Genomic DNA, 17,900 nt, shown 5'->3' with positions numbered 1-17,900 from the left:
CCCAACACAGCCAAAAATAAAAAATAAATTAAAAAAAAGAACTAAATCGACCAGAACCTTGACCTTGGACTTTCCAGTCTCTAGAACCATAAGAAATAAATGTCTGTTGTTGAAGTCCCTCACTCTGTGGTATTTTGTGATGGCAGCCTGAGCTGACTAAGATGGGGGTTGGGATTTCAAGATATGAATTTTGGGGGCGACACAATTCAGCCCCTTAACACAGGGCAAGCAAGGGGCTTTCTGGGCAAAGCGTGTGGGATGTGGAGGGTCTTAGGTCACACCAAAGCCTAGACACAGTCAAATCGGGATGGTGAGGCTGAAAATTCTGAGAAGTACCACAATTCACAATTCATCACCAGAGGATTTAGAATTGACACAGGTTAGGAATGGTGGAGTCCCTACCCCAGCGGCTGAGATCCATCTAAGCTCTCACTGCAGGGGACATGCATCCAGCTGGGACAGCCTCACAGAAGTGACGATGGCCCTTGAGTTCCTTGGGACACCTAAGCCCTGCTGGGTCTAGTACCGTCCCTGAAGGTTCTAGACTCTTCCCCACAAAAGCATTCATGAGTCCAACATTTTGTATAGGGCTCCCTGAAGCCAGCCCATGGGGCACTGGCCAGGAACCTGATTGGGCCCAAAATGATTCTCCGATTGGGCCTGGGGGCTGTGGACAGTCCTGGGAGGGCTCGTACTCAGGATACAGCCACCCCTACCCCACTCTCCCACACGCATGTCCCCTGTGATTACTGCTGGAATCTCTCACACCTCTGCTCAGGCCACAAGAAGTTGGATGTTCTGTGACCACTGAAAAGCATCAAAAAGTCTCACTAATGAGCAGAAGAGGGGCAGCAAGGAATAAATAGAAGCTGAAGATGGCCAGAAGATGGCCAACCTGGCCTGCAGGGCAAAACTGTCTGCTCGCTCCTCCAGCCCCCGGCATCTCCCAGGCCCCCTGAGCTTACCTCCGAGGCCAGGCCCATCTCCAGGAGCGCTGCCACCACGTAGGCTGTCAGCGGGACTGTGCCGTGGATCCCACCCTGTAAGAGGATTTGTAGGCTTCATCCCAAGCCAGAGGGGACAGCCCCCTGCCCCCACTGGGCCCAGACAACACTGGGGAGCAGCCAGGGCAAGGCCAAGACCCCAGGAGGAGGCTGGGAGGCTGCCAACCTGGATGTCCTTGTTCAGAATCCTGCCCACCGCCGGGAAGGAGCCATCTGCCCGCTGCTGCTGGACAATCCAGCCCTTGGCGGCTGCCAGCTCCTGAGGGTCAATGAAGATAAAGCTGCGCGCCTGGGCGAAGGACTTCAGGACAAAGGCTGTGAGCCTGAAACAGGATGAGGTGGGGGCTGGGAGAGCCATGGGCTGGGGAGTTGCAAAACAGAGTCACCTCCCATGTGCCCCGCCAGGGACTGTGGCACGCTCCCCACATCATCCAAGACTCTGCTTCCTACTCTGCAAGACAGGAGGGTCCAGCCTGCCCTCGCAGGGCTGTTGTGAGCACTTGATGGAAGTGTGTGGGCACCCAGCAGGACCTGATGATGGAGCCCAGCCTCCCCGTTTGCTCCCTCCCCACTAGAAGCACCCGGGTCTGCTCCTTGCCTGGCACTCAAGGCCTTTCTGTGAGCTGGTCCAGTCCCACCCACCCCCCACCGCCCCCGCCATGTGCAGAAGACCTTCCTTGTTGCTCCTCCATAAACACTCCCCAAGAGATCCCAGGTCTTGCTGAGAGATCCCAGGAAAAGCCGGCAACCAGGTACACTGGACACTTGGGCTCCTCTATAGCCCTAGCCAGCCACAGCCATGGGCCTTCCAGTCCCCAGACCTGCAAATGGCTTTGGAATAGGCACATGAGGTGATGCTGGGAGCAGCTGCAGCCATTCTGCCACCATGAGGAGAGCAGCCGCTGTGCCGAGGATGGCCACAGGGACCAAGGGAAAGAACCAGGAACTCCAATGGATTGTGGGACTGCCAGACTGGCCAATCCTGGAGCCTCCCCAGCTCTATGGTATGAGGAGATGTTCAGAATTGCTTTTTCAGACAGTTTTCTTTTGTTTGCAGCTGAAAACATCCCACCAACCCACTAGCTTCAGTTACTCAGTTACCCAGGCCCTGGATGCACCATGCTCCTATCTCCCTTCTTTACAGGATGAAGTCTTACTTGTCTCTCAGTATTCAACCCAGGGGTCTCTCCCCAGAGGAAGCCTCTCAGACACCTCCACTCTGTGATGGGCATGCTGCCTCTGGACCCCCAGGCCCTCCCTCTGTGTCATTGTTTTCTATCTGTATCTCTGCAGCCTGCCCCTTGTCCACCCCATCCCCCAGCCCAACTGTTGCTAGTGCACCCTGAATGGGAGACGATGAAGCTGGAGAATGAATGAATGAAAAAATGAATTCAGGAGAACCATCAGATGGAAACCAGGGAGCCAAGAGGGACAAACAGCAGAACTATCAGCAGGGGAAACACCCCAACTCAGGATGAAAGAGTAATTCATCCTTTTCAAAATCAAGTGGCTCCCCCACCTGACACACATCAGGATGGCTACTATAAAACAAAAACCAAACAACACAGAAAACAACATGTGTTGATGAAGATGCAGAGAAATTGGAACCCCTGTGCACTGCTGGTGGGAATGGACAGTGGTACAGCCACTGTGGAAAACAATATGGCAGTTCCTAAAAAAATTGAACATAGAATTATCACATGATCCAGCAATTCCACTTCTGGGTATATACCCAAAAGAAATGAAAGCAGAGTCTTAAAGAGATATCTGTGCACCCACATTTGTAGCAGCATTATTCACAACGGCCAAACTATGGAAGCAACCCAGTGTCCACTGACAGATGAAGGGACAAGCAAAATGTGGTATTGAGGTAGGATGTAGATGGGCCCCTGGGCTGAGTGGCTGGCGTTTGTCAAGCGGAGTAAATTGAAACTTGTTTCCCCCTGATATTTCAACAGGAAAGGTAGTGGCAGGAGCAGAGGCGAGCTGAGCTCTGCTGGAGTAAAAAGATAAGATGACCACATCTTTCATTCTTGAGGTCAAGGAGACCTCCCCAACTGCCCATGCACAAAAAAGCTCCTTTGGGCATCAAAAAGGGAGGGAGCACTAACCCATAATCTCTGTTCTGTCAATCTCCCAGATTGAGACCCCCCTCACTGGAATACATTTTGGCTAAAAGATGCATGCGCATATCAGGCAGGGCCCTGGGTCAGGTCAGATGTGGAAAACCAAGAAAGATGATTGGTGAGAGGGAAACAAAAACCTGGAAAAACTGCCCCCATATAAGTGATTTAAATCATCTCTCTGGTGTACTCCTTGTCAGGGAGGATGCCTGCACTCTTCTCTGGGTGTGTATTTCTGCTTTACAAAGTCTCTTTGTGGAATTCTTTCTCTAAAGAAGACAAGGACCAAGGTCCTCTCACCTGCCGACACCAGTATATCCATACAATGGAATATCATTCAGCCTTGAAAAGGAAAGAAACTCTGCAAAGTGCTATAACAGGGCCAAACATTGAGGACATTATGCTGAGTGGAATAAGCCAATCACAAAAGACACTGTATGATTCCACTTCTATGAGGCACTTAAGAGTAGTCAGAATCATAGAGACAGAAAGTAGGATGGTGGTTGCCAGGGGCTGGGGGGAGGGGAGAATGGGGAGTTAGCACTTAATAAGTATAGAGTTTCAGATTTACAAGATGAAAAGAGTTATGGGGATGGACAGTGGTGATGGCTGCTCAACAGTATGAATGTACTTAATACCACTTAGCTGTATACTTAAAAATAGTTAAGACGGTAAATTTTCTGTTATTTAATACAGTTGAAAAAACAAAAAGAAAGAAAATCAAGTGGCTCCAAGCTCTGTTTCTGTGAATCACCGAAACCTGAAATATTAACCTTACAATGTACCCCAAACCCAGGAGTCAGCTTGTCCTGGCCACTCTCCTTCCAAGATACCTCAAATCCATCCTCTTCCTTCTACCCCCATGGCTCCTGTGTCAGCCAGGCCACCCCATGGCTCCCACTGCTTCCACCAGCCCAGCCCTGCCCCATCACCTACTCTGTATGCAGCAGAGTTTGGAAATTCCAAACACTGGGGGGCCAAGATGGAACTTAGTTGCCCCTGTGCTGGGAACTGTGGAATTTCCACATTCTGCTACACTGTTCTCTTTTTTTTTTTTTTTTTTTTTTTTTGCAATACACGGGTCTCTCACTGTTGTGGCCTCTCCCATTGCGGAGCACAGGCTCTGGACGCACAGGCTCAGCGGCCATGGATCACGGGCCTAGCCGCTCCACGGCATGTGGGATCTTCCCAGACTGGGGCATGAACCCATGTCCCCTGCATCGGCAGGTGGACTCTCAACCACTGCGCCACCAGGGAAGCCCCCACTGTTCTCTTTATTTTTCCATCTTAAAACACAAACAGGGATAAACAAACTGTGGTACATCCATAAAACTGAATATTATTCAGCAACAAAAAGAGCTAACAAGCCACAATATGAGCTAACAAGCCACGATATGACCTGGAGGAAATTTAAATGCATATTACAGAGTGAAAGCAGAAATCTGAAAAGGCTGCATACTGAATGATTCCAACTCTATGACATTCTGGAAAAGGCAAAACTATAGAGACAGTAAAAGTATCAGTGGTTGCCAGGGGCTGGGGGGAGGGAGAGACAAACGTGCAGAGCACAGGGGATTTTTAGGGCAGTGAAACTATTCTGTATGACACCTTAATTGTCCAAACCCATAGACTATGCAACATGAACCCTAAACTATGGACCTCAGTTAATAATAATGTAGCAATACTGGTCCATCATTTATAACAAATGTACATCACTAATGCAGGACACTAACAGCAGGGGAAACTGTGTGTAGGGGAGAGGGCCATTTCTACCTATTTAATTTTTCTATGAAACTAAAACTGTTCTACAAAAATAAGCTCTATTAATTAAACACACACAGCCCAGAATGACTCAGATTACAGCCATGCTTTGTTCTAAGCCCTCCTGCTCCATCTGGAATAAAATCCAAACTCCTCCCCCTGCTCAGTCTGGCCCTGCCACCCTCACCTCCCTCACGTTAGGCCACTCTCCTTCTCATCTGTGCTGCTCCAGCCACACTGGTCTCCTTCTGTGGCTCAAACTCATCAAGCTCAGTTCTGCCTCAGGGCCTTTGCACAGGCTGTTCCCTCTGCCTGAAATGTTCTCCCCTTGGATTTTCATACAGCTCCTCTCTCATCTTCTTCAGGTGACCTCCTCAGGGGCACCTTTTCTGACCACCCCATGTAACTGTGTGCCTCATCATACCCTACCCCCTTAGCATGCTTCATAGATATGAGAAATTATATAGGTGATGTAGTAGCTTTAAAATATATCCACAAATGCCTTGCTTCTTTTCCTTTCAAGCAGTAGAACCCAATTTTCCCCTTCTTGAGTATAGGCTGTACATAGTGACTTGCTTCTAAAGAACTTAATGTGGTGGGGACTTCTTGGTGGCGCAGTGGTTAAGAATCCGCCTGCCAATGCAGAGGACACAGGTTCAAGCCCTGGTCCGGGAAGATCCCACATGCCGTGGAGCAACTAAGCCCATGTGCCACAACTACTGAGCCTGCGCACCTAGAGCCCGTGCTCTGCAACAAGAAAAGCCACCACAGTGAGAAGGCCCCACACCACAATGAAGAGAGTAGCCCCCCACTTGCTGCAACTAGAGAAAGCCCGCACACAGCAACGAAGACCCAATACAGCCAAAAATAAATAAATAAATAAAATTTTTTGAAAAGTAGAATGCAGTGGAGGTGACAGTATGACTTGGGAAACCAGATGATAAAAGGCATGTGGCATCCTCCTTGCTTTCTCTCTTGGAGTTTTTATTCAAAGGGAAGTCAGCTGCCATGTTGTAAGGACACTCAAGCAGCCCTATGGGATAGTCTTCAGTGAGGAACTGAGGCCTCCTGCCAATAGCCATGTGAGAGAACCAACTTGGAAACAAATGCTCCAGCCCCAGTCAAGCCTTCAGATGATGACAGCCCCAGCCAACACCCTGACTGCAACCTTGGGAGAGATCCTGAGCCAGCAGTGCTAGCTAAGCTGCTCCTGAATTCCTGACCCACAGAACTGTGACTAAATGTTTGTTTTAAACGGCTATGTTTTGGGGTAACTTGTTACACAGCAGTAGATAACCATTACATCTTGTACAGGGTCTCTCTCTTGGGCAATGAGCTCCTGGAGGCAGGGACAATGTCTTTCTTGTTCCCTCAGGAGTAAGAAAAGAGCCTGGCACATAGTAGACACTTGAATAAACAAACAAATGAATGAATGAATGAACACTGGATGCACCGGAACCTATCTATAACAGATCCTGAGTTTTAAGGAAGTTGAGGAAGTTGGACTGGATCCTGGACTCCCTGGCCAAATATTTAGGGAGAGGTGCTAATAGGGTATCCATCCCAATGGGTACCTGGCACTGTAATGAGCACGCCTGCACCCTTATCCTATTGCCTCCCAGATCCCAGTCCAGAGAGGGATGCGTGGTGAGAAAACAGGTTCAGAGAAGTTGAGCATCTGGTCTAAGGCTGCCACAGTTCACACGAGACAGAGCCTGGGTTTGCCCAGTCCCAGGGTGGATGCTGTTGCCACTGTCCTGTGCATCCTACAGTTCTGTCCTACAGGGAGGTTTCACAAGGCTAAGGGGGAGAGGCAAGCTGCTGGGTGTCACATTTCCATGACCACAGTAGAACTGGTCTTTTCTTGCTCAGTGTGTGTGTGTGTGTGTGTGTGTGTGTGAACTGTGGGAGGGCATACAAAGGTCACAGCTCACTATTTCTGACTGGTGGAGGCCTCTGGGAGCTGCCAGGACTTGGCCAGCTTTCAGAGAGTGACTCAGTGGCTTTGGCCAACCCCGCAGGGGGTGGGGGCCTCTGCTTGCTAGTGCGTGACTGTGGCCTTGCCTCATGGGCTGTCAGCAATGCAGGGCCCTGGGACCAGAACTGGGTCAGATGATTGGTTTCTGGGGACTGGGGGCTGAGCAGGTCATCGAGGCTGGGCCCCTTGGGAGCCAAGCGAGTGACACTGCACCACAGTGTGGGCTCAGCCAGCCGTGTCCCTATACCCCCGGCCCCTGGCACTGACGCTGGGCAGTGGACACTGTTGATTTAAGGACTGGATACTTTCCATGCCCATAGCTGCTGCAGGCGCCATCAGGGTGTTGCTCTGAGAAGGACGCCCCACTAGGGACAGAAAGTTCGGGGTGCCCCACTTCCTCAGTAAGCCCCAAAGTGGACGAGGCAAATCCCTGATGATGCCAAGAACTGCTGTGGCCCAAAGATCCCAGGGAATAAGATCCAGGTACACCCAGGCCCTCCCTGCTCTGGTTGACCCTGAAAGCCAGAGGGAGCCGCTTGCAAGGGAAACCAGACCCCAGGACGTGCCTCCAGAACCCCACAACCCAGCTTTAAGGCAGTGGTCTGGCCTCTCCCAGCCCATCCCCTCCTGCTCAGGGTCACCCCATTCCTGGGTCCAGTGGGCTCTGAGGAGGACCAGAGCGCCAGGACCCATCCTCAAGGGGCCAGAGGGCAGGGGTTCAGTTCCTGGGCCCTGTGGCAACAACAGCAGAAGGAGTAATAGTAACTGTCACTGCTGCCAGCTCCACCATGCACAGGCCAGGCAGAACCCGCCCCCCCCAACAATCCAGACCTCTAAACCCCAGGGGCTAGGACCATGGCCATCTCCATTTCCCATGCAGGCTCCTCATCACCCTGGGGATCAGGCCCCAGGGGTCCTGGCTACGCTGTGCTGGACACGAGGCTGTGACTTCAAGTGGAAGAACCTCAGCAGCCGTGCCTGGGGAGTGAGGACTCACCACATACTCCCCGACTTGTCCCGCTCCCCGAAAGCACTATAGGAGCCATCTTGGTGCTTGTAGGTCAACTGTCTCTGGTAGCCTGTGGGGCAAGAAGAGGGAACAGCATCCTGATGAATGGTTGGCCAGCCAACGTCTTACCCCAGGACCCTGAAACAATGCCACACCCACATCAGGGGTTCCTGAGACTGCCCCATGCCCACAGCTGGGGTCCTTGAAACTGCCCTACACCCACAGCTGGGGGGGATTGAAACCTCTACTTTATTCTTCTTTTGTTTCCTGATATCGCCCCTTTGTGACTCCTGGTCACACACCGGCCCCTCAGTCGTACCTGGGGCAGGGGGCGGTCAGTGAAATGCACCATCTCCAGGCGCCCTCGAGCTTGGTTTGCTCAGAGCACAGAGTGGCCAGAGCAAGGGAGCAAGGAGGGACGAGAGGGAGGGAGGTCAGGTGGGCTACTGGGGCCTCCAAGGCTGGGATGGGCGGTTGGTCTTATTGTGAGGGCAGCAGGGGGCATGAGTGGAGGGGGTGAGGGGAGCAGGGGAGGGGTGAGGGGACAAATGTAGCGGGTGGATCGTAGGGTCCAGAAAGGAAGCAGAGAAACTGGGCAGGTGGGGACTGTCTAGGCGAGCATGACAATGGCTTGGAGCGGGTGATGGGGACAGGCAGGGAGGGGTTCTGCGGTATAGGCAGAGCTGCCTTAGCTGAATAAGATGTGAAGGAAAAAAAGAAGGATGCTGAAGGCATCAAGGTTTGCGGCCTGAAAGGCAGGAAGGACGGAGCTGTGCCCATGAAGGTGGGGAAAGAGGCAGGAGGAACTCTGAAGTGGGTGGACAGTGTCCCCCCCACCAAACTAATGTCCACCTGGAACCTCAAAATGTGACCTTATCGGGAGTGAGGTTCTTTGCAGATGGAATTATGTTCCTGGATTAGGCTGGACCCTAAATCCAATGACTGGTGTCCTTCTCGGAGGAAAGAAAGGGAAACACACAGATATAAAAGGGCTTGTGAAGATGGAGACAGAGAGCGTGGTGATGTGTCCACAAGCCAAAGAACACCTGGAGTCACCAGAATTCCGCCAGGACAGAGGCCTGGGACAGATGCTCCCTCGGAGCCTCCAGACGGAATCAACCCTGTTGACACCTTCATTTTGGACCTCTGGCTTCCAGAACCATAAAGGAATAAAGTCCTATTGTTCTAAGCCACTCAGTTTGTGGTACTTTGTTACGGCAGCCCCAGAAAACTAACACCAAAGGTTTACCAGAAAACCAGGGGTTCGGGGGTTAATTTGGGGCTTGTTGAGTCTGAAAGGCCAATTGGCTGATAAGCATCAGGTCTGGCTGTCCGGGGGGGGGGTCCAGGCTGCCACTCACCCATACAGGTCATTGCACTCTGGGTGGCGTTCAAGGGCCTGAGCCCAGATGAGTCCACTGAGGTATGCCTGGCCCTGGGAGGCCAGGGCCCACCCACCTCCAAGACCTTCACAGCACAACAACCTGAGCCCCCCGTCCCCACGATGGACCAAGCAGACTTGGGGTTCTGGGCAGTCTGCGGTCAGCCTTCACGAAGCCAAACCTTCAGCCCATGGCAACCCCTGGTTCTCTTTTCATCTGAGAGTTGTACGTTCTTCAGAGTAAGTTTTTTCATTTTTCTCATCCACAAGGACAGATGGTTCTAGATCATCAGGACTGCCCTTGGAGTACAGTAACTGCAGGAACCGTAACGGGCCAGGAGGCAGGGACCCTAGACTCGCCTTAGGAATCGAGATTTTCACATGCCTCAGTTTCCCCATCTGATAGGGGCCAGCATCGTCTGAGCCAGGCACCCGCGGGTCCTTTTCGGTGGCAGAAATTTCCAAGGTTGTGCCCGTGGGTTCTCATCTCCCTCTGGCTGGGTCTAGTGCCCTGGCTGCCCCTCGTGCCCCAATCCAGGGGAGCCTGCAGTCTGAGAAGCCCCACCACTTGCCCCTATGAGGTCTTGGGCACCTCTTCACTCCCAGGAGCTTCACTTTGCTCATCTGGGAAATGAGGACCATCAGTGTGGAGGCTGCCGGGAAGGCAACTCAGGGCAGCATGGATGGAGCGGCACATGCCTGGCACAAGATGGATGCCAGCTTCAGAGCTGGGTCCAGCCCCCTCCATGCGCTCCTTTCACTTCAGCTCCAGCCCAAGGCTAGAAGCAGAGCCCAGGAGGCCCCAGGACCTTGGGATCAACTGACAACTCCCTCGTTACACAGGTAGGAAACCAAGTTACTGAGAAAAGCAGGCCCTACCCGAGGACACAGAGTGGGAATCCATGACAGAAGTGAGACCCCACCTCCAGCCTCCCACCCCCTTCCTCCTACCTGTGGGGCCTAGATGTGCAAAGTGGGTGAGACAGGGCACTCAGAGGCCTTGTCCGCCCCCCCGCCTCCACCCCCTCCGCCATAAGGCTGTTCCCTACCCTAAGGACCTGAGTCATGGCAATGGGAGATGTTCAGTGCTGTGTTATTTATTTCTGAAGTTCAATGCTGCTTTGTTTATTTCTGAAGAAGTTCAGTGCTGGTGGTTTATTTCTGAAGATGTTCAGTGCTGCATTATTTAGAAAAAAAAAAAAAAACTGGAAATAACCCCAGTATGTCCAAGAGCATAATTCAGTATGCTGTGCTCCATAAATGCACGTGATGAACAAATAGTGTAACCTCCAAAGTGATTATGAACTGAACACATCCTGAGACCCAGCGATTTCACCCCACAGAAATTTGGATGTGTTGTCAGCAAGTACACTAAGAGGGTGATTAATGGCAGCACGATTCTAAAAGCCCTGAGTTGGAAGCTGCTCCAAAGCCCGTCAACAGACACACTGACTATGGTCTCCCCACACAGCAATGAAGGTGAACAGACCACAGGTCCCCACAGCCCAGTGGACGAATCTTATGCACACAGTGCGGGGGTGGGGGTGGAGGGCACGCCATAGGATGCCATGTTATGAGACACCAAGAGTGGCAAAGCTAATCTTTGCTTCTGGAGGGCAGAGGAGTAAACCCAGAGCCAGCAAGACAGGGAGGTTATAGGGATTTTTTTTTCCTTTCCAGATGTTTTTTATAATGCTATTATACTGCTCTGGTTGTTCAAAATATCTACATTTTTAAAAGATGCTATTCCTCTCCCCAAACTGATTACCAGCATTCAGAGCCTTTTCCTAACAGGTGCAGATACCAGGTTCCTATTAACAGGGACCCCATCAGGCCACCCAGAGTGGCCTCTTTCACCCACTTCTTTGCCTTCTTCTACATCTGCCGCACTTGGCATGTGAGCAGCCCCCCAGCACGGTCAAGGCTACCTGAAGCCCCACACCCTCCACCCAGGCAGTGTCCCCCAGTACCTTGCACCAGGTAATCAGTGGTCTCCCTTTCCACCTCAGGGCTGAGCTGTCGGGTTTTCTGGAGATACTTCAGGACAAAGACGTTGGGTGCAAAGTGGATCATGTTTTGCTCTCCGCAGCCAAAGGGCAGGCGCAGGTGGTTGCTGAGATGGTTCAAAGTTGGCCCCATGACATCTCCTGGTGGGAAGAAAAAGAAGGATGGGCTGGGGACTGGCCTCACCCAGTGCCCTGGCTGTCCTACCGACAGCTTTCCTTACAGAGAGCCCACTTGTGGCCTAACACCAGCAACCCATCCTCTGATTGCCAGTGCTGCCCTTTGAAACTGGGCTGCACTCTTGCCCACTCAGCTTGCTTGGTCTCCTGGTTTTGGTGAACACCCGCTGGCCCTTTCCTCCATACCTCCCTCTGTATTCTTTAGTTTTAACTCAGGTGTTCTTTCTCTACCTTTTCATTATGTTAAATGCTCTTTCCTTTCTGGCTTTTTTTCTGGTGCAATTAAGGCTATACATTTCCCTCTTAGTACAATTTTGGCTGCATCCCACAAATGTTAAGATGTCAATCCAGCCATGTGATTCCATTCTAAATATTTTTTCTAACTTCCAATATGAAATGTGATTTTCTCTCTAACCATGAGTATTTAGATTTTTTGTAAAACTCTTCCTACATGTGTGGTATTGTTGGTGTATTTTTAAAAGTGCTTTTTTTCTCTTATTTCTGACCTACTGTGTTCTCATCCCTTCAGTACCCTGTCTTCCTCTCCCTGGCCTCTATGCCCCAAACATTGTTGATGGGCCCTCCGGAATCCCCACTGTCCCCTGATTGCACCTCCCTTCCTTCCTCGACATTTCCTCCTGCCCCACTGAGGCTGCCACTGCTCTTGCAGCCTCCTCTTGTGGCAGGACCTACCTGGCTACTTTCTCATCACCCTCCTCTGGGTTTTCCAGCTTCTTCTCCAACCTTCCATCCCACTGTGCTGATGACACTGACTAGCACACAAGTCCCTGCCTTCACCTCCTCTCCATTGCTGTCCATCTGCTTTCTCCCCTACATCCCTCACCTCCATCTGTGCCACTCATCCCCAAGGCCACATTTGAGTTGATTTCATGCTTCAGAAGTCATAAATTCCAATATCCTCTGATCTGGTCACAACCACCACCCTGCCCAGGCCCCAGGGCTTCCATCCTCTGATGTCAGAGAGACCCAAGGCCTCCTCCTTCAGGTCTGTCCACCTCCTCCTGGCGTCTCACCCTCACCTCACCCTTCCAATTCCCAGCACTAGATGGATCACACAGTCCCCACTTTCCACTCCCATGCTTGGACTATGGGAGACAATCCACAGCCCAAGAGATCCCTGGCCACAGCCTCTTACCCCTGCTCAGTAAATGCTCTAAGCATTTGAAATGGTCCTGCCCACTCAGCTGGACATCCAGCAGCCCCGTCCTCCACCCCATACCTGGCTAACTTCACCTGGCCTTTCAACCTTCTTATATATCACCCCAGACCCACTGCCCACATGGAGTTCACCACCCACCCTCCCTGTCGCCCCACACAGGGCAAGGACCTGCCTTCTCAGTGAGACTAGGAAGCCCTGAAGGTCGGGTTTGAGGTCATCTCTGAGTCTGGCCCCAGCGCCCAGCATGGAGAAGGCACTAGAAGCTGCTTGTCAGGTGAGTGGGTGTGTGGCTGGAGGCCCCGGGGCACAGGTCCCCAGCAAGCCTGGTATGAGACTGAGCCCAGAGTAAACACTTGTCCCTTGGCCTGGCTTCTTGCTCCTGTCCTCCCCAAATCAGGCTGCAGGGCAGACGCACCTATGATGGAGGCGGCTGCACGCTCGGAACCAGGGATGGCGCTGTGTGGGACCCCCAGGGTGAAGGCTTCGCTGTAGCTCTCATCTACTTCCACCTTCCTCCAGATGCGGAACTCGCCCACAGAACCCCAGCCAGTGGAGAAACCGATGAACTGGACCTCTGGTGTCTTGGGGAGGGTCCAGGCCATGATGACAGAGTCAGTGGATGGCTCTGGACCATGGCCAACCTGGAAAAAGAGGCCAATGTTGCTGGATGCTGGCAGGAAGTGTGAAGCTGTGCTCAGACATGGTCAGAGGCCTTGGCCACGCTCGTAGGTTGGGGCGGGGTTCTCAAGGGGTCAGAGATGAAAGAAACTAGAGACCGCACTGTTCATGAAACACCCAACAGAGACACAAGTGTGGCATCTGCAGGTTCCAAAGTCGCTGGGCTCCCTGGAACCTCTGGATCTTAGCATATGCCTGGCAAACTCCTCTATTTGTACTTCAAAACCCCACTTGGCTATATCCCTCCTCTAGGAAACTGTGTCAGCTGCTTCTTTTCTATGTCTCCTTTGCTTGGCCCAGAAAGAGTCCACAGTCCCCATTTTACCTGTTCTATCCACTTTCTTTCTCCCTGACCACCCACCACCCTTCAGCTCCCAGATCCCTGGGCACTTCCTCTGCCACAGCTCTCACCACCTGTTTTTTGTACATAACTCCAGGCAGACTATGAGTAACTTGAGAGCTGCCTTGTGTTTCCCCTCTCTCCTCCCCACCACTACCACATGTATCAGGAAGCAACAATGCCAGAGGACCAGGAGGTTCCCGTGCCCACCCCAGGCAAGCCCAGCCATGCCTGGATGAGTCCGCTGTGCCAGCTGATCCAGAATGTTCTGAATTCATCCCAGGAGAGGATCTTGGCTGTGTGTGTGCTGGCCACGGGCTCGCCCATCTTGCTGGTGGAGATCCAGGACCTGGTGTTCTGGTGCCCTCCCAGAACGATCTCGATCATGCCCGCCGTGTCCTGGGGTCCTGGGGACAAGGCCACGCGGGCATCGTTGTGGGCTCGCACGGCCACGTCAAAATGGGTGAGGCGTAGCGGCCGCTGCACATACTGGAACTCGTACTTGTTGGGTGTGGAGATGTGGACTCTCTCTGGATGGAGGGAAGGAGAAGGGGTGTTGAGGGGGCACCGAAGCATCCTACCCCCACTCCCCGCCCATGCCCAGAGCTGAGCATTGGGACCTCAGGGGGCCAGCCTCACTGTGGCTCCCCCATGAAGCTGCAGGAAGCATGGTGGAACGGAGCTGGCTTAATGACCGTTTTGTCAATAGCACACAAAAGATGAAATGCTCACAGAGATAAATCCTACAAAAGACGTGCAAGACCCATAAGCTGGGAACTGCCAAATGCTGCTGCAACTAAAGACACAAATCAATGGAGAGCTAGAGCGTGTTCGTGGGTCAGAAGATAATACTGCAAAGATGTTAATTATTCCCCAAACTGATTTATAGATTCGATTCAATCCCAATCAAAATCTCAGCAGAGTCTTTTGAAGAAACTGCCAGGCTAATTCCAGAATGTATATGGAAACTCAAAGGATCTAAAAGAGCCAAAACAACGTTGATAAACAAGAACCAAGTTTACTCACACCCTCTGACACTGAGACGTACTCTAAAGCTAGAGCAATCACAAGAGTGTAGCATTGGTGTCAACATAGACAAATGCTCAATGGAACAGAACAGGGAGTCCAGAAATGGACCCACACATGTACGAGCAACTGATTTTCAACAAAGGTGCAAAAGCAATTCAATAGCAAAAGTCTTTTCAACAAATGATGCCAGGACACCTGGGCCTCCAGAGGCATAAAAAGGAACACCGATCCATACCTTGTATGGGCTCCAAGAAGTAACTCAAAACAGATCATAGCCATTTTATAAATGTAAAACCTAAAACTATAATACTTTGAGAAGAAAATGTAGGGTTGGGCAAAAATTTCTTAGATAAAACAACAAAAAATAATCCATAAAAGGAAAAAGTGATAGGCTGGGCTTCATTAAAATGAAAACCTCCTGTTCTTTAAAAGACACTATTCATCCAATGATGGACACTTAGGTCGCTTCCATGTCCTGGCTATTGTAAATAGAGCTGCAACGAACATTTTGGTACATGATTCTTTTTGAATTATAGTTTTCCCAGGGTATATGCCCAGTAGTGGGATTGCTGGGTCGTATGGTAGTTCTATTTGTAGTCTTTTAAGGAACCTCCATACTGTTCTCCATAGGGGCTGTTTCAATTTACATTCCCACCAGCAGTGCAAGAGTGTTCCCTTTTCTCCACACCCTCTCCAGCATTTATTGTTTCTAGATTTTTTGGTGATGGACATTCTGACCGGTGTGAGATGATATCTCATTGTAGTTTTGATTTGCATTTCTCTAATGATTAGTGATGCTGAGCATCCTTTCATGTGTTTCTTGGACATCTGTATATCTTCTTTGGAGAAGTGTCTATTTAGGTCTTCTGCCCATTTTTGGATTGGGTTGCTTGTTTTTTTGTTATTGAGCTGCATGAGCTGCTTGTAAAGTCTGGAGATTAATCCTTTGTCATTTGCAAATGTTTTCTCCCATCCTGAGGGTTGTCTTTTGGTCTTGTTTATGGTTTCCTTTGCTGTGCAAAAGCATACTTTTACATGTACCTGTCCAATTTTCCCAGCACCACTTATTGAAGAGGCTGTCTTTTCTCCACTGTATATTCTTGCCTCCTTTATCAAAGATAAGGTGACCATATGTGTGTGGGTTTATCTCTGGGCTTTCTAAGTGTCCATCGTCAGATGAATGGATAAAGAAGATGTGGCACATATATACAATGGAATATTACTCAGCCATAAAAAGAAATGAAACTGAGTTATTTGTAGTGAGGTGGATGGATCTAGAGTCTGTCATACAGAGTGAAGTAAGTCAGAAAGAGAAAAACAAATACCGTATGCTAACACATATATATGGAATCTAAGGGGGAAAAAAGGGTCATGAAAATCTAGGGGTAAGATGGGAATAAAGACACAGACCTACTAGAGAATGGACTTGAGGATATGGGGAGGGGGAAGGGTAAGCTGTGACAAAGTGAGAGAGTGGCATGGACATATATACACTACCAAACATAAACTAGATAGCTAGTGGGAAGCAGCCGCATAGCACAGGGAGATCAGCTCGGTGCTTTGTGACCACCTAGAAGGGTGGGATGGGGAGGGTGGGAGGGAGGGAGATGCAAGAGGGAAGAGATATGGGAACATATGTATATGTATAACTGATTCACTTTGTTATAAAGCAGAAAGTAACACACCATTGTAAAGTGATTATACTCCAATAAAGATGTTAAAAAAAAAAAAGAGTGTGGGTAAAAAAAAAAAAAAAAGACACTATTAAGAGAATGAAAAGACAAGACACAGACTGGGAGAAATACCTTTGCAAAGCATTTGTCTGATAAAAGACTTGTATCCAGAACATATTTTAAAAATCTCTCAAAACTCAATATAAATAAACAACTCAATTTTATTTTATTTTATTTCACTTTGGCTGCACCATGCGGCTTATGAGATCTTAGTTCCCCAACCAGGGATTGAACCCAGACTACGGCAGTGAAAGCACTGAATCCCAACCACTGGACCACCAGGGAACTCCCAACAACTCAATTTTAAAAAGGTTAAAAGACACTTCACAAAAAAAGATAGACTAATACCAGATAAGCATATGAAAAGATGTTTAACATCATTAGTCATGATGGAAATGCAAATTAAAACCACAATGACATACCACTAGACACCTATTAGAATGGCTAAAATTAAACAGACAATACTAAGTGTTGGTAGGAATGGGGCAGAACTGGCTTATCCAGTGCTGGTGGGAATGCAAAATAGTACTACCACTTTGGGAAACAATTGACAGTTTCTTAAAAAGTTAAACACATACCTACCACATGAGTTACCTATTCCACTCCTAGACATTGACTCAAGAGAAAGGAAAACACATCACCCATACAAAGACTTGTGCATGAATGTTCATAGCAGCTTTATATGAAATAGCCCCAAACAGGAAATAACTTGAAAAAATAACATTCAAAAAGTGAATGGATAAACAAAGTGTGACACATCCATCCGATGGACTCCTACTCAGCCTTAAAATGACTGAATTATTGACACACACAGTATGGTTGAATCTCAAAATTATTATGCTGAGTGAAAGAGGCCAGACAAAAAGAGAACATTCCATATGATTCCATTTATGTAAAATTCTAGAAGGTGCAAAGTAATCTATAGAGAAAGAAAGCAGATCAGTGGTTCCCTAGTGACAAGAGTGGACAGGGTGAGAGAGTTCAAAGGGATGTGACTTTAGGGTTAATGGAAATCTTCATTATCTTAATTGTGGTGATGGCTTCACAGATGTACACACATGTCAACATTTATCAAACCACCCTTAAAATATGTCCAATTTATTGTATGTCAATTACACCTTAATAAGCATGTTAAAATGTTACTGACCTTACTTTGAATACAAATATATTTGGCCTAGTGTTATGATATAAGAAGTACAAACAATATATAAATGTCCAATAATGTTTCAAAATGTTCCATAATGATCAAATTTTGGAGCAGTCATTTGCTGGAGCATACTGAAGCTGTTTTGAAATGCTGTTTATAACGACTTTACAATAACAAGGAAAAGTTCTCAGGATACATTAAGTGAGAAAGGCAAGATATAAAATTACGTAGCTCATGAGTCACAACTATGCTAAAACAAACAATAATCAATCCTATGAAAGTGAATACAACAAAATGTCAAAAGAAGTCATCTTTGGGTATGAACCAGAGGAGATAGTTTCTGTCTTTCTCTCT

The 17,900-nt window shown here is 49.4% G+C and overlaps 1 protein-coding gene across 1 annotated transcript in view; it reads right to left on the bottom strand.

The window, feature by feature from the left end:
• CPAMD8 (C3 and PZP like alpha-2-macroglobulin domain containing 8) overlaps positions 1-17,900 on the bottom strand; it is a 100,158-nt gene that overhangs the window by 14,417 nt on the left and 67,841 nt on the right. Inside the window, exons 24-29 of the mRNA XM_082623069.1 lie at positions 13,869-14,167; positions 13,035-13,260; positions 11,227-11,403; positions 7,864-7,945; positions 1,171-1,327; positions 966-1,040 (exon numbers count right to left, since the gene is read on the bottom strand). Of these exons, the coding sequence (XP_082479195.1) occupies positions 966-1,040; positions 1,171-1,327; positions 7,864-7,945; positions 11,227-11,403; positions 13,035-13,260; positions 13,869-14,167 (1,016 nt within the window). The remainder of the gene's footprint in view (positions 1-965; positions 1,041-1,170; positions 1,328-7,863; positions 7,946-11,226; positions 11,404-13,034; positions 13,261-13,868; positions 14,168-17,900) is intronic.

This window comes from Mesoplodon mirus (assembly GCF_964341445.2).
Source record: "Mesoplodon mirus genome assembly, chromosome: 5".
Taxonomy (NCBI): domain Eukaryota; kingdom Metazoa; phylum Chordata; class Mammalia; order Artiodactyla; family Ziphiidae; genus Mesoplodon; species Mesoplodon mirus.
This window is presented reverse-complemented; position numbering and strand designations above follow the sequence as displayed.